The following is a 17,079-nucleotide window of genomic DNA, read 5'->3' on the forward strand; positions in this document are numbered from 1 at the left end:
TTAATGAGATAATAATGAGTGCTATTGACCAAAAATGGACATTTCTTTCTTTTTTGATTTCTGGGATTATTAGAAAAAAAATATTGGTGTAAATACTTTTTTCATAATAAATTCAAAGCTGATGTGTCATAGGGAGAAGAGCTGATGTGTCAAGTTTGTGAGACACAACACACTCTTTATATAATAGATTTGTTATAATAACTAAATTATGGATCCATGCTGTGCATGGCTTTATTGTCACTGCTAAATTTTTGTCCAACTGGTTTACTTATATATATATATATATATATTTATGTCCTTAACATATTGTTCATGTGATTATTCGTAATGTTGAATTGATTTAATACTGTTTTATTATATTTATTTATTTGAATTATGTTTATGTATATAATTGTTTGATATTTTAATTATTTGTTATAATTTTCATGATTCTATGAAGCGATCTATTGATTTTCTGCCCAAATCAAATATTTTGTGTGGAAGAATATCATTTGTCAGTACAGAGTTCCATACGAGATAGTTATTGACAACGGATCTCAATTCATATTCACTCGTTTCAAAATTTTTTGCTAAAAGTAGAAAATTCACCTATCTATGCCGAGGTATTTCCAAGGGAATAGACAAGTCAAGACGGCCAACAAAACAATCTTAGAAGGATTGAAAAAGATGCTCGATGCTAAGAAGGGAAGATAGACAGATGAACTAGAAAGAGCCCTCTGGTCGCACCGAACGACTCTGCACCGAGCCACCGAAGAAACCTCATTCACCCTCGTTTATGGAATATAATGCATAATTTTCCCCTAGGTGGATTTCCCCAAAATACAACAAAAACTTTTGCCTGGAGAAAAAGACTTGAACCACTTGATGATGCTAGACGAGTTCGATTTAGTCAACGAGAGGCGCGGCCAAACCTTGATCTGGATTCAGAATTATCAGCAAACAACGACAATATAATACAATAACAATGTCCCAAGCCGGAGATTCCAGGAAGGAGAACTCGGCCGAGAAAGTATTTCAGAACATCACCGAGAAAAATGCAGGGAAATTCGGAGCCAACTGCGGAGGACCCTACAAAATCAAAGATAGTTCGTCCATAAGTCTATGAACTTGCAATGATAGTTAACGAAGCAATCTCAAGATTGTGGAATGCCATGCATTTGAAGAAATACTATCACTAAGGACGCACTACGACTAACATGAACTACTGGACGGCTTGATCCTTGCAAAGGGTACGTAGGCACCTCATCTTCGGATGGATTCAGCTATCCCCCCCCTTCTTAAAAAAAGGGGAGAGTGGATACGTATACACCATATTTATATATTTTTCTTAAGATTTTGGCTTGTTGACTTAGTTATTACCAGTTCGGCTAGTTTATCACTTATCTTAAAAAGTCCTTTATATAAAAAATGTTTACTTTTATTCTGTTTCGACGAACTTTCTATTATACACCTCGTTTCGTTGCTGGCCACAACAAGACAACAAACACAAAGTTCTTTAAATGGACTTTTATCACCTTTCCTAGGATGAGGGTGTAAGTTACATCCTCTATGGACGCGTGGATTGCGGCGCTTACTAGGGCTTTGGTAGCAGGGTTTTGTGAAAACTGATAAAGATTTCCAGGAAAGAGGTAAGAACTTTCGTTATCTTTTCATTCTTATGTGACCTTTTCATCCGAATTGCTTTGTTTCCAAAATATTATTTTCTTTACAGTAAGTACCTTAATGGTTTATTACTTCTCACAGGAACCTGTGGGGAAAAAGGGTCTACGCGATGACATAACCTGTATTGACATATTACCGTTGCAAAAACCGGCCGCGTACTTGCCGCCTCCGAAAAAACAAGGAATAGGAATGCTAAAGTCCCTGTTCAAAAGAAAAAGTTCAGACTCCTCTTCTAATATTGAGAAAGAGTATGCAGAACCTGATGTAGCTGAAGAACTTTTTGAAGAGGGCTCTGCTATGCTTTCAGAGAGGTCTGATTCTCTGAATATAGTTTGCTTACGCATATAGAGAATCTTCAATCTGCTAATCTTAATCAACTTTGTTTTTGGTTTATTGCAGACTAGACACAAAGTACCCGCTTTGCAATATGTTCAAGTTGTTCATGTGTACTGTGTGTCAAGTAGAAGTGAAACCTGGAGAAGGTGTCTCGATCCGTGCTGGTTCGTCTAATTGCCATAAACTTCGTCCCTGGGATGGTCTATTCCTTTGCGCAAGTTGCCAAGACAAGAAAGACGCAATGGAAGGGAAAAGATCATCTGGAGGTACCTACCTGCTTACATTTCCTTCTCTATTATTCTGCAACCGAACAATAAATTTTTCTTGAAAGCTAATCGTAACCATTTGATTTTGATGTGAGATGTTGTATATTTCTGATAGACATAGTAGTGAGAGGGACTAGCCAGCAATTACTGCAACTTGCAATTTTATTTTGGCAAAGCAAAACTAACAACACAGTGTTGTGAGTAAATTGGAGCGGTTCAAGAGGATCTTACCATCCAGAGATATATGAGTTCCTTGATCAACCACTATACCGTTCTTACCATTCTCACCATTCTCACCATTCTCCGGCAGACTCGAAAGCAGTTTGTGTTTTTTTATCTTCCCTTGATATGGTGATGCCTCCCACTCAATTGGTATCTTTCTTTTTTTTTGTACTGATCTTTTCAAGAGAGCTTTTTTTTGCTATACTAGAAAGATAAACCATGCTATATATTCAAACCAGACATCAAACCGCAGATATGTTTATTTCTTTTCAAATATTTGAAAAGTAGATGACTAAGAGTAATATTTTAACACAAATAACAAAGTACTAAGAAACGGAAAAATTGACATGATCATGTAAAAAAAAAGTGATTTATGAATTGCATTACAATAAAAGAAACTATAATACCATCATACCAAGATTTTAAGTCTTATTCAAAAAATATGTAAACAGTTATCATTAGTTAATTCCACAATCTTGCATCTCAGTTTCAATAATAAAGGGTTACTTTCAACTCAAATTCCAAATAGCTTACAGAATTAAAACTATTGTACAATAAATTATAACAACTATCCAGGCATAACGCGAACATTCACCTAATAAACATTAATAAGCGTAATTTTGGATACAGTCATGTAGATAATAGTCTAAAAATTTGCAAATTTTTGTTTTAAATTTTGAAAGTTTCCGGTAAAAAATATAAACCTTTCTAAAGCATACTTATCTCCCAATCTAATACTAACTCATACACTTATTTTTATATTCCCTTAGGTTTGGTTTCCGACCTACTAAGGATTTACTATTTTGTTTTACGAAATAGACTCTCTGCAAATTTACCATTAACATGGTGACAGTCCATCTGTCATGCCCCAAATAACTAGAATGCGGCAGAATACACCATCGCGTATTGTTATTCAAATATGACCCTCATAACTATCGCAAGTATCATGACTCTCAAAATCATTTTCATCAAATAATGTTCATCACAATTCCGCAAATCACTCAATAAGTTGAACCCATATGTACTTGAGCGGAGACTCTTTGCGAGTCGTGAAGGTCCAGGTTCATTCTAATCTATAGGATCTACCAGCGCCCGAAGACGAAGCTAATAATTAACCTAGGTCTATTGTGAACAGGTTGTGGCTGCCCAGGTGGAGCATTAACGGATCCTGATAAATTGTCTGGTGGTAGCGTTGATGAGTCTGATGATGTCATTTTATTGAAGGAATGAATGCCCACGAATAGGTGGATAATTTCGGGCGCTCACCATAGGAAGAGATAAAGATAACGAGACAAGGAGTGATAGCACAACTGGACCCGCAAATGCAAAGAGTCATAAACAGAATGTGTCACACCGAAGAATCATGACCCAAACCTCATTTTTGCATGAACTGAATTAAAGGACAAGTGTTTGGACCGAATGCATCCCCTTTGGCTATAAATAGGACTCAAAACCCATAAGTTAGACCTCTCTATCACTTTGAAACATTTCCAAAGAGAAGTAAGGAAGAAATAGATAGTGTGAGTGATCATGAAGGCTTATAGGCGGGGAGAGTATAGAAGGAAGGCTATAAAGAAAAGATTTTGCGTGTAAATTATTTCTTTCCGATTATAACCAAGGTGAGTTCTGGTAGATTAGTAGGAGACTAATCATGTTTTCCAGGAGGATAAAGGACTGGTATATGTGAGATTAGTTCTCTTATCCAAGATAGATTGTGTGATTTCTTGATTGTGTGCTAGGTTATTATCATGTGTAAGATAGGAAATCCTAGCTTGATAGATTTAGCCAAGAAATAAAAAAGAAAAAAAATAAACTCTAAAACGGTTGAGTGATAAAGATGCAACAAATAAATTAAACAAGGATGTTAAGCGAGAAGCCTATGCTCAGTAATGGTTGTGAAACGGTCTTTGAGGAGTTCAACGATTCCATGGACCGGTTGATTTGTGTGAGAATGACGAGATAGTCGTGAGGGGTCGATAGACACCATGGACTGTATTGTGTGATACATATTTTAGGCCACGGGAAAAAACTCGGCAGATTGAGTCAACACTACCCACAGAAACTCGACAGAAACATACACAAGACAACACATCCGAGAACAGAATCTGCCTACAGGCTATTTTCTCATCTGATCATATGTCATTTATCTCGAATCTTTGGTCATTTATCTCCACTTCTTGGTCATTTATTTCTACTGTCGGTGTTAGCACAAAATTTTCTCCTGAGTTCGCAAAAAACACAAACTCAAAAGATATTCCATTATCCACAAAACCTCTTCTGTACTGTTCTAAATTCTGAGGATGTCTCAAATTAAAGCTTTGACCACCTGATGGTGTCTAGGGTCTACTGCTTTACATTCTTTTTGTTGCATGATAAATTTGATGTGGTGAAAAATCCATATTGCTAAATAAAAAAAGTTAGCTGATTTTCTAAATGTTTTTATGCTACTAATTTACTAGATAAAATACTGAAGGTTAAAAAAAAAAACAAACATCTGCATCCTACATTTTTTTAGTCATTCAACAAATTCTCCAAATTGTCTCCTTTTTTTTCTTTGTTTTTCTACCAATCTTGCATGCAGTAAAAAAAAAAAAATTGCTTCTGCCCTAATTATACATTAATAATATTGACCATAACGGTAAACATAGTAGGAGTCAGTTTAAACCTAAACTGAATCCAAACCGCCTAATTGAATCGATCTAAACCAAACACAACAAAAAAATTCTTGTTTTTTTTTAACGTCCATTTTATTAAATTAAACTTACATAATCTAAATGTAATACATCAGAAATTAATTATGTTAAAACATAATGATAAGAAATATAATTGGTATTAACCGGTAGAGCTGCTATCCCAAGTGTATCTGCTGCTTGATTATTTTCCCGGTTTGTTCCCAAAAAATTCTTGTTAAAAAGAAAAACTAAAACAGAATTACGGAAAACAAGATCTTACATCATGAGTATTGTTCATGACTGAAGTTAATTCCCAAAATTGTGAGACGGTCTTGCCCACCAAGTACACTGACCGTTTTTTCCCAACCACTGGTTATATAGTCTGAGATTTATCAGCGGTCAAGGTTTAGGGTTTTGGGATGGATGCGATTGTGAGAGTTGTTTTTTTATATATAACATTTAATTATTATTAAATTATACTTTTCGACGAAAACGATGTGTTCTTATCTTCAAACTGCATTTACTATACAAGTTGCAGACCAAGACTATTGACTTCTTCATCATCTGAGAAACACAAGTGGATAGAGAGGAGAACATCCACGTTACAGACCAAAACCACATTTGGCCATGCAACTTTCTATTGTGTAATAGTCTCAATCCCAACACGTGTCTCTCTGTTTCTCTCATCTTTAGAGAAAGCTTTTGCTGCAACTACTTTGATACTTCTCTTTTCTATTAGCTGAATCTACGATGACATTTTTGTTTTTCCTCGTTGTTATCGCCTAATTAATCAGGTTTGATTATTTTGTTTCTAGAAATTGATGAAATTACAATCCTTTATTGCTTGATTATGTTTTCAATAATAAATACATTCTTAGTTAAATGTTTTGAATTAGTCAATCCTCAGTGTTTTTTATTCATTTGTTCTAATGATTCTAATCATCACTAGAAATGTAGGAGATTAATTTGCTTTTAAATCTCATCTTATTTTTAATCACTCTTCTCATAGGAATCGATTTTCTTGTAGTGCCTCCAATTTTTGTAATCAGGCTCAAAAGCTCCTGAAACTTTTGTATAGTTTAAAATTTCTACAATATATTCCTAAAAATTAAACTTAAGAAACTTGGTCACTCTCTTAGGTATATATGGCTTTTTTCTAGAAAAATGTTTGAATTATTGTTTATGATTAGTCAATCCTCAGTAATTTATCATTTAGTGTAATGATTTACTTGGGATCCTAGAAATGTAGCAGATTCTATTAATAAGCTTAATCTCCATCTTATATGTAATCACTCTTCTCCTCCTAATTTTGTGATCAGGCTCAAAAGCTCTTGAAACCCTCTAACAGTTTAAATTTCTGCAATATACTAACCTTTGACCAAAAAAACTTAGGAAACTTGGTAACTTTTTTGGATTATGGCTTTTTTCTAAAAACATGTATGATCCTACATTTGAAATAGTTATTTACAATCAGCAGTGTATGTTACTAATTTAAGCAGTGTTTGGATTGAAGAACGCAAAATGGGTTGGATTTGGAGGAAAGGGATCAGTGTGGGAAAGAAGGTTCTTGCGGCAGGTTTTGTTATGGCTTCTGCACCATTCCTTGTTCCACCACTAGTTGTTGCCTCCACGATTGCATTGATCTCGTCTCTTCCTTATTGTTTATTCTTGGCGAGCTATGTTTGTACTGAAAAGCTGATGAGGAAACTGCTTCCTGGTAGTGCTTTTGGTGGAAGAGGTGATAAAATGGTGCTACTCCGCGACAAGATTGGTCATGGTGATGTTTATGACGACGATGGCATAGCACAGGTGGCTATGAGTGAGCCAATTGTTATACAGTTTGAGGAAGATGACAGAACATCCTTGAGACTGGCTAACATTGTTTTTGATGTGTATCAAAGACCTGAAGATATGAAAAAAGAGTCAAAGAGCTTGATAGAGAGTATAAGAGATGATGATAGAACTAATGAAAGAATCTCTGAAAAAGTTTTTGGAGGGGAGGACAAAGAGTCGATAGATCCTAGTGGTGATGTCAAGCTAGTGAATGTTGTAGCAGGGAAGAAGCAAGTATCTGGGACTAGGCCTAAAGGTGGTTTATAATAGTTAAACTTGCAGGTTTTTCGAAATGTGAAATTTGCTTATGAATCTTCATGTTTTCTTTTTTAACAGGGGAACTTGAGTCCACTACAACTAAAGCATCTAGAGAGAAGGATATGGAAACATCTTTAAATGAGGTTAGGATACTTTCCATTCATGACTGAACAACATTCCATCACATCCATCTTACGGTTGAACTGAATGAAATAAAATAGTGCGCGTCCATGCTTCATTCTGGTTTCCAAATACACTTGCTAGTTGCTATGGTGTTATTTAACGGATGTTTTGGCCATTTGTGTTGAACTTGTTCTGCTATGTGGATTCAAGTAACATATTTGTACCTTCTTGTACCTTTTAATGATTAAGAATCTTTCAGAAGATAGTTCAATGGGTCTTCGTGGGACAATCCTCTGTTGTGAAGCTTCTTGAATTATTTGATACTATTATGATCTCAAGTCAACAAAAGATGGTAACTTTACATGACTAGAAATGCATTTTTGAGGGTTGATTTCATATTATTATAGGCTGAGTCAAGTGGTTGTTATAGTGTGTAAAACTATATGTAAATGGGTTAGATTCACAGTCAAAGGCTAGGTTGATGGTAGGATCGTGACTCTTATATGGTAAAGAGACTGTACAAGTACTGTTAAGTATACTAAGATTAATGTTTTTGGGTGTAGATGAAGGTGTTGTTTAGCGAGGAGCAGATATGGGCAAAGATGGAGGCATTAAGGAAGATAGTTGGATACAGTGTTGCGAGGAGTACGACATATTCAGAAGAACTCAAGGCACTATACATGTTTACAGGTGTGGAATTGCCGACATCAATGGTGGAGGAGAATCAAGATGTTTCACAAGTCAGTGAGAGACTTTGCTTTTTAATGTCTGTCATTGGAGTCGAATAGTTCTTTTGTTAGTCTACTGTACTTTTGTTATAGCTTATCCACACTGCTTTGGTACTGCACAATTACATGTTTTGTGTTCTTGTTTGCCTTTTTGCACATCTTTTCCCAAAAAGATACATTCGCATCAGAGAATATCAAAAAGAAATTCCGATGAACAGAAGCCAAAAAGACAACAATATCAATAACATACTTTTTTCTTCTTTTTTGTTGTGCAAAGAGCACAATGAATAAGCATTTTTTTCATCAAAAGCCCACAAGCCATGAACTAGTTTTGGATTCTTGTCTCGGTACAACTTTGTTCCCAAACTTCCAAAAAGAAGATTTCACACTAAGGGAAAGAACAAAATAAATGAGAGTTAAGACCGCGGAATTAGGCAATACTTCCGTAGTCCATCCTTCCATGAGACGTCGATGGAACGTTCGGGACATGATGGTTAGTCCTACGTCCTCCTTACAAGATGAAACAAACAATTTTTTTCCGGTCTAAGACCATTGGGAGACTGTAAAACAAGAAAGAAAGTTAAGGTGAGTGAAAGAAAGTACCCCAAGGGACACCATTGGTGAATGAGCTACTTCTCGGTGAACGTTGACCCCCAGAATTAGTGTTGGAAGGAGGAAGCTGAGCGTTGATGTGATTCCGATCCATAGCTCTTCCAGCATTTGGTCTCCCGTGGTTGTACCGTTGAGGAAGTTGCTGCCCTAAGCGACTTGGAGAGTTCTGGGAGACATGAGGAGTAAATTGTGATCCTGGCATAAGTTGACCGAATCTGGCATGAGGATCATTACTTGGAGGGCTGCCAATCTCTACTTGCGAAAAGGGTTGATTCGGAGCATATCTCCTGAAGTAGATTCAAAGAGTGAAACAAAAAGTTATCGATACGGTTGCAGAATAAGTTCAAAGTTTTGTATCAGAGGACGTTCAAGTGATAAACAATAACATCATGTCTGGAACATCCCAACTTAAGCTGCCTTCCTACTGGGTCATAGAAAGTAGAATAGTTTTCATTTACTCTTCCTAATCGCTTCAGATACATCGCTTCAGATACACGTCAACCAAGAATCAGTCTTCTACAAACGGTATACAATATATTGATATTGTATTAAGGGACAACCTTTTCTCATAGAACAGCACTATCAAGGCGAGTATATGCACATAGGTAATATCACGAATTCAGGAGGCATCAACATCAAGTATGGGACTCTCTGCGTTTCTATATTTTAGTCGGAAATCCCTGGTCCAAATTTAACATAGTTCTGATACTCAAACCTACTATATAGTTTGTCCTGATAAGTTAGTATGTCTGGACGATGTAAGATCTAAAAATCACCAGAGTTATTGGTGTTATATGGGCGCATTCTAACAGAAAAATAAAGAAAAGGATCGAGGATACTTTCCCCAAGAAGTCTTTTAGGTTACCTTTGGGTTGTCGGATTTGAGGACGGGGTCGAGGAATTACTGTTGAACCTTCTGGAACTGGAGGCATCTGTTGAACCAAGTTGCATACCTCTGCTGAATGCATTAGCAACAACACTCTCATCTGCGCTATCTTCTTGTAGAAGCAAGTCATCGCTGTACACGTAACAAAATTGTGCATATTAGAACACTTCCAATTAATGGTGAAAACATGTAAATCTGAAAGCAGAGTTTTGACATGCTAACAGTATCTCGACTGTAAACAACAGAATGAAAAGAGATTCAACAAAACAGAGATCAACATCAGGTAACAAAGAATGATTGCCGATTGAAATGGACACTATAATAACGTGATTGGTTCTAGATGTCACTCTACTGATTGATTTTGATACAGTTTCAATGCCCAAGACTTTGTCTATCTATATTTAAAACCTAATTACCAGTTAACAATGATAAGACATCAGGGGCTGCGACATGCCTGGTCTGGTATGATCACTCATACTCTAGTAACCTGTTAAATTTGTTCACGTACACAACATACACTCACAGACACAGAAACTTGACATTCTATATAACCTGTGAATTAAAGAATATCTTGTTTACTTGCCTGTAATTTGGGTCCCAATCTCCTGGATCAGGCACAGATAGGGAGGCAGTATCCGGATTCTCAAGATGGGGTCCAGTACTGGAAGGGTTATACATATTAGACCGAAGTGTTGAGTTGGAAATATTATGAGAAGGGTATCCAGTACTTAATGAAGTGCATCCTTGTGTCTGCTTACGGTTTTGGAAACCAGAATCCAATTGCCGTTGTGAAGGTGAACCAGAGAATTGACCAGAGTACCCATCATTTTGATAAAAATTATCCATCCCATGCCCTTGCGCTTGTGACAAGGAAGAATCCTGCGACTGAGAACCTCCAGAATATCCAACGCTTTTTCTTCTGTTAAACTGACTAAATGCAGCCATTTTTCCCAACGGAGACCCATGACTACTGTTTCTTACTGGAGATGTCGGGCCATGGTGTCCAGGAGAGCCAGCTAAAAATTGATTGCTTGTATTCGGTGGAGTAAACTGCGACGGACTAGTACCGAGGGGTAGTGGTGCAAAATTCCCAGCAGATGGACTTGTACCAAGGCTACCTCCATGTGGGTACTGCATAACCCTACGTCTGGCATCAGGACTGGTTCCAAGCATTGGGACACCACCTTTGTTTGGCATATATTGGCCAGAATGATTCACAGGAGAATAATAGGCAAACATATTGCCGGTCTCTCCATAGCTCCCGTAGCTGTTTCCCTGTAGAGTACCATCATTGTAGCTACCATAGCTTCCGATACTCCCATAACTATTTGCATGTGAATAAGGTATCATCTGAAAATGCGGACTATTGTGCATCGGGATTCTGGTTCTCCCAGATACCTGTTAATAAAGTAAATAACTTTGAAAAAGAGGTTCACAAACAAGTTAGACATAGTTCAAAGGGACAAAGAGCCCATACATGAGGAGAGAGACCAGCGGCAAACCAGTGCCCTCCACCTGGATGATGGTCCACTTTGATATTTTGAGCAACATTCTGCAAAGAAAATGGAAACGGAACACAAGAACCGATTCAATGAATTGAAGAATTTTCACATGTCCCTCACAAGATATAACTACATTTTTCTTTCAGCTAATTTTCTGCGAGATCTTTTAACTGAAACATTTGTATCAACAACAGAAAAAGTTGTAAAACCGGAAGAACGTGCTAGAAGGAAAAGTATCTTCAATCCATCTCATGATTATTTGGCTTTCAATATTGATTAGATAAAACTATAATTGTGAAACAAACATGTATCCAATACAACACACCGACTGCTATGAACACTACTAGTATGACAACAAGGCCACACATAAAGTTTAAGACCTGTGAACGAATTCCATCTCACTTACCACATGAGGTGTTTCTGGCGGAGGGTTGTATGGGCACGTAAAAGGTTCCCCAGTGATAAAAGGGTGCTTTGCTGCCTAAAGAAATGACAAAGTAGATGTTTGTCCATTATGGGTAGCAAAAAAATATGTAGCTTTAAAACTAGATATATAAATGACTTTGCCAGGAAGTTCAATACCTGAAAAGGTGACCAACGTTTTGCTGGATCAAATTCAACAAGTCCTCTCAAAAAATCAATAAGAGCTAACCGGATTTGAGTCTCTGTGATGGTTCATGGGAAAAGAAAAAAAAAACAGTCACGATGGAAGATAGTCCAGTGAATATCCATGGAAACTTAAGAGCATCAGAACATCCTAACTTTACCTTTGGCTACATCATCTTCAGGCAAGTTTATCTTGTAAGGATAGCCTTTAACAATTTCCTCAAGGTTTTTATGGCGGAAGTACTCTTTGCCAATATCTGGCTTTTTCTTTTCCCTCTGGAAAATTAGAAGTAAAGAATGGCACGAGTTATCCAGTGAAAAATCAACAACGTCAAACGTAAGTCTTCTTTTTTCACTGATATAATTGTCTTCCTCATTTCCAATAATCCATTTTATACTTTTGTTTATCCCAGAGGTATAGCAAGAATTACTTACAGCTTCAAACTCTTCTTCCGTCAATGCCATATAAGCACTTTTGAGGCCACCATAGTTTCCACCATTCCCTAAATTGTGGACACTCCCAACACATTTAAAGAACTTATTTGTATGCTTTGCTTCCTTGAGCAGATAATCAGGTGGCTGTTTGCTGGAAAACAATTTGACATAAATATAATCACAATCAGAAAAAATGCAAGAAACAATGTAAAAATAAAAAGTTCCTCGTTCCTAGAAATCTCAGTACTTGTTGCATAAATAGAAGCAAGGAATTCATAGTTGCACAGACGTTGATAAGCTAAAACTAGGATTGCTGAATACAGAGGCCAATGAAAGAATGACGATAAAGTATAGGCTAGCACCATAAAGTATGTGCTACTAGGAAAATTATGTGTAGTACAATATATGAAACAAAATGCAAGGGTACGACTATTGAACATCAAGGTGCAGGCCCAAAATATCACTGACCCCTACAATCATAGACTGCTTGCTCATTAACTAAATAATTCGATAACAAAAAATCATACCCCAGTATTTCAATCATACGCCTCAAGATGTCAAATTCTGAAACTCCTGGAAATAGTGGCAATCCAAGAAACAGCTCGGCAACAATGCAGCCAAAAGACCACATGTCAATAGCTGTAGTGTATCTATGTAGTGGTTAAGCCTCAACATTACGATCTGGAGATACTTTTAGATATCATGAACCATAGGAAGAAGAAAGCAACGAACTTTTGTTTGCAGTCAAATTAATGCAGGACAGAAAAGTAACAAATTGCTGGAACTATAGCAACAATATGAGTCAAAATGAGTCACATACCAAACAAGATTTATGAGAAAACAAGCCTATCTCCATGGACAGTGAGACATTGCAGTATCAAAGACTGAGAAAATATTATTAAAAAATTATATTTAAACTTAAAAGGATACTGGTACCCAAGTAACACTTCCGGCGATCTGTAGTAACGACTCTGTAAAACAATCAACCCAGCCATTTTAATTCTTTTGTTTGGATTGACCTATTAGGATAGACAGATAAATAGGAAGCACGAAGAGAACCTGAATATAGGAATAAACAGTCCTATCTTCCATGCACGCTGATCCAAAGTCAATTATCTTAATTTCAGTTGGCTTCACACTGATGCAATCGAAAAAAAATTCAACCAAATTAAAGTTATTGATTCCAGTTGTGTGTAAAAGATTGGTGCTACCGTGCTAGAGAGTAGACCTGGTACACAGAAGAATATTCTCTGGCTTCAGATCACAGTGGATTATGCCCGCATCTTTCAAAAGAGCCAAACCAAGTAAGATCTATGGGACATCATAAAGAAACAGTTGATGCAGAAAATTAAGACAACATTAAAGAAACAAAACGGTGTAACCACAGATTTAAAAAAAATCTAAATACCTGCTTTGAGAAGAGCTGGACAATGCTTAATGAAAGGCCTCTGAATTGATTTATCTTTATGAGCTCATACCTGTACCATAAAGTCCCAAGGACAATGGAATTATCATCAACAAAAACTTTAAAAGTTCGCATGAAGGAAATCAGAGGAAAAACAATATAGTAAGAAAGAAGGAGAAGCTACTTCAGTTATAGAACTTACAGATTCATGTCGAGAAGTTCAAAGCATATGCACAAATGACGTTGGTGTAAGAAGTAGTCGTATATGCGAACAATGTGGTGCTTATCCTCTGGATCATACTTCTTGTTTAGCTACACAGTCGAGCAAGAGACAGACCCCATCAACGATTTTCAATACCAAGAATATGGACATAAAGGATCATTCAAATATAAAAGAGTTACATACCGTTGTCAATATAGATACTTCAACCAGCGCCTGCTGATAGTATGCCGGCTGGTTTTTGATTACTTTTACAGCAACAAAGCTGTTTGTCTCAGGAACCCAGCATTTAGCAACCTGACCAAAAGTCCCATGGCCAAGAAGATCTTTGACAATGTATCTAAGACCACGAATAAAGCTTAATCAAAAAGACGTCTTTTGTAGGTAAAAAGCGGTTCAGACTTTATGCCACTGACAGTATAACAAAAGGAGGAACGGTATCAGCGAAATGAAAATTGCAGATTATAGAAAATAGCAAACCTCTGCCGTGAATCTGAACTGCAAAAATCATCATTTACAGCCAGAATTAGATCGGAGTTGACATTATCAAAGCCATCATTGAGCACACCAACTGATGGAGTAGTCAAGTACCGCTTGGGATTCAACTCGCCTCTATATTTGAACTGTGGGTTACATATTTTGTATGTCTCAACCAAGCCCCTAGTTAGTCTCACCACTACCTGCAAACAGACAAATATATCAAAGCTAATTGGAGCACTAAAAAGTATTGCAACAGTATGCTAAAATCTCGACTATTACCCTCCTTGAATAGATATATATATATATATATATATATATATATGTCTGGTGTAGATAGAGTATGGAAAATAAGTATAACCTCGCTTAAAGTCAAGGCAAGAAGAGAACAAAGTCAGGGCAAGAAAGTTAATTTCAAACCATTGCCTAGCTACCACAGCAGAATGATAGCCAAATTACAGCAGCTAGAAAACTAGTTTCAGACATTAGTAAAAGAGACTGGATATGTACTCCGCTAGACAGTTACACAACAGCATCTAAATATCATGTTACTGACTATTGAACTCCGGTCTGCATTTAAATGATCCAAAAAAGCTACCAGCCCAATTACTATACAATTAAGCTAGTGTGCAAAGACATTCCCTAGACACCTAAAAGCATGAAGGAGAAGTGGATAACTCTAACCCAACGCTGAATTCCCAATGACAAATTTGTAGAACTATATCTCCTTAATCTAAAGTTATCTGGTAAATGTATTGAGCTGTATGTACTAGGTAGTTAAGTTTTGTCCAATGTATTGTAGACAGATCTTGATGTATGAATGAGTTTTTCAACAAGCTGAGATAAGATAAAAGAATTACACATAATCTCTGTAAACCTTCAACAAAGCGATATAGTATAATTTCGGTAGATTTAGAAAGCGGAAGCATCTTCTAAGCCAACTTTATAACAGACCCTCTCCATTACTACTGTAACAGAACACATACTAGGTTATCTGTAAGAGAAAAAACATACTAAGCTATTTGTAAGACTGTCATGCATTACTGAAACTAGAGCTAGTTCTGGCAACAACATTGACATTTCTTTCCTTGTCCCTATCCGTTCTCACTATACAAAATCTAGTAGATGTTAACTTTTGCCAAATTCTAAAAAAAAAAAAAAAAAAGCTTGCTTCGATGCACTCAAAGATGAAATGAAATTCACAGAGCTCCCTCTCAAAACAAACTGAAAGAGAGTGAGAGCAAGACTCACCGGCTTCTTCTTCGAAGCAGCACGCAATGCTTGAGCTTTGATATCGGACACTTTCTCCGGAAAATAACGCTTGAAAACCATCTGAATTGGCTCCCACGGTGTTGATGCACCTCTAGAGCCCTTCTCACGACCACCATCGCCGGAATCAATGTCGACCATGATCGGAACGAAACAAGTTAAAAACACCCAAACCTCTCAATTGACCACACCAAACTCTCTCTCTCTCATACACGCAACTTGAGATTAAATTTTAATCACCTAATTCTATCTCTCTCTCTCTCTGACCCTAAGAAGCTTGAGAAATCAGGAGTCTGTGATGATCAACGGAGACACCCAATTGACTCTAGTCCCATGCCCCTCTTTCTTCATCCAATCAAACCCAAGTCAGCGCACTCGAAACCCTAAATCGATTCATAGGGCTATCAGGAAATCAACACAAATGTAGAGAAAAGATCGAGTTTTGTGGCGTCGGAGGAACACCAGCAACAGGGTAAAGCTGAATTTCAACTATGATTCGGAGAATAAATTGAAATCGGAGGACGCAGGAGTCGATAGCCTTTTAAGTGTTGGGGCTTGCGAGGAAGGGGAAGGAGACTGATTTTCAGAGAGAAAGGATTCGAGAGAGGAGAGAGAGAGGGGTCGAACGAAAGTGAAGCTTTTGATTTTGATTTTGATTTTGATTACTCGTCTGAGGAAGATGAGTCGATGGGTTGCGTCTTCGAAACGACCACTCCTGATTTTGTTGTTTCTCTCTTCTGTTCTGGCAAGAGAGATTATTAATGTTTAGTAGATTATATAATCCAGTATAATTTTGTTAATTTTTAAATATTTTAGATGACACTTTCAAAAGTTTAGCATCGGTATTTCCAATAAATTACCGTAGGTCTAAAATCAATACCAAAATGATTCAAAATTTCTTTAGGGTGTTATTCAATCACGGTTTTTAATAGAATTTAAATCCAACCACAATCCACTATTATTCAACTAATGATTCTAAATAATGTTTTAAAATCAAGTGTTATTGGTTCTTTTGATTGTAAATCATATTTAAGAGGTTTTAAAGTTTGGTGTTATTCAATAAAGATTTCAAATCTTTCATTAAAATCCAGTGTTATTCAAAACTAAATAATTTTTAAAATCTTTGTACATTAAGTTATTTCAAATCAATTTTAATAGAGTTTTATGAGTAAATTATTAGAATCAAAATCCAGTGTATATTGCAGAGATTTTAGAATCTAAACAAATGAATCCATCAAACTGATATCAATTTTTAAATCTAGAAGATTATAAAACATAGAAAATTCATTTTAAATTCATGATTGAATAACACCCCCTTAGTTTGTTCGACCGTCGGCTTAACATTTTATTTATTTCCAATTACTCGTCTTTGTGATTTCTCCTGCTTATCTTTGTGATTTCTCCGGCTGACGCAGTCTTTTTTCTCTGGTTTTAGTTTTTAGATTTTAGAATAAGACAGTTTTCATTTTTCTTTTGAGAGATGATTTTCTGTGTTTTGTCTTCTTCTGAAAAAGAGTGTTGGTCTGATGATGAATTTCCGATTTCTTTGGTTCCAATCTGTCGGTTT

General features: G+C 36.5%; 2 protein-coding genes across 5 annotated transcripts; one reads left to right on the forward strand and one right to left on the reverse strand.

Moving 5' to 3' along the window:
- Window positions 1-5,696: 5,696 nt before the first annotated feature.
- On the forward strand, window positions 5,697-8,360 carry LOC18011891. Of its 3 annotated transcripts, none has more exons than XM_024150947.1 (4): window positions 5,697-5,802; window positions 6,658-7,247; window positions 7,328-7,392; window positions 7,936-8,360. In XM_024150947.1, the coding sequence occupies exons 1-4, from the start codon at window positions 5,786-5,788 to the stop codon at window positions 8,158-8,160; spliced, it is 897 nt and encodes a 298-aa protein (XP_024006715.1). In that variant the 5' UTR covers window positions 5,697-5,785; the 3' UTR covers window positions 8,161-8,360. The 3 variants fall into 3 exon arrangements, with proteins under 3 accessions (XP_024006715.1, XP_006395921.1, XP_024006716.1); XM_006395859.2 differs by lacking the exon at window positions 5,697-5,802 and adding an exon at window positions 5,824-5,952 and having other exon boundaries at window positions 6,672-7,247; XM_024150948.1 differs by lacking the exon at window positions 5,697-5,802 and adding an exon at window positions 5,846-5,952.
- Window positions 8,335-16,252, reverse strand: LOC18011892 (dual specificity protein kinase YAK1 homolog). 2 transcript variants are annotated; one of them, XM_006395861.2, is made up of 18 exons: window positions 15,495-16,252; window positions 14,247-14,446; window positions 13,953-14,106; window positions 13,749-13,858; window positions 13,550-13,619; window positions 13,370-13,452; window positions 13,201-13,279; window positions 13,072-13,112; window positions 12,669-12,791; window positions 12,142-12,292; window positions 11,868-11,982; window positions 11,683-11,765; window positions 11,507-11,581; window positions 11,076-11,150; window positions 10,182-10,996; window positions 9,578-9,730; window positions 8,704-8,999; window positions 8,335-8,607 (listed from the first exon to the last, which is right to left on the reverse strand). In XM_006395861.2, the coding sequence occupies exons 1-18, from the start codon at window positions 15,651-15,653 to the stop codon at window positions 8,531-8,533; spliced, it is 2,859 nt and encodes a 952-aa protein (XP_006395923.1). In that variant the 5' UTR covers window positions 15,654-16,252; the 3' UTR covers window positions 8,335-8,530. The 2 variants fall into 2 exon arrangements, with proteins under 2 accessions (XP_006395923.1, XP_006395922.1); XM_006395860.2 differs by having other exon boundaries at window positions 8,351-8,610.
- Window positions 16,253-17,079: the final 827 nt, after the last annotated feature.

The sequence above is a fragment of the Eutrema salsugineum genome, unplaced genomic scaffold (genome assembly GCF_000478725.1).
Source record: "Eutrema salsugineum unplaced genomic scaffold, Eutsalg1_0 scaffold_6, whole genome shotgun sequence".
Classification (NCBI taxonomy): domain Eukaryota; kingdom Viridiplantae; phylum Streptophyta; class Magnoliopsida; order Brassicales; family Brassicaceae; genus Eutrema; species Eutrema salsugineum.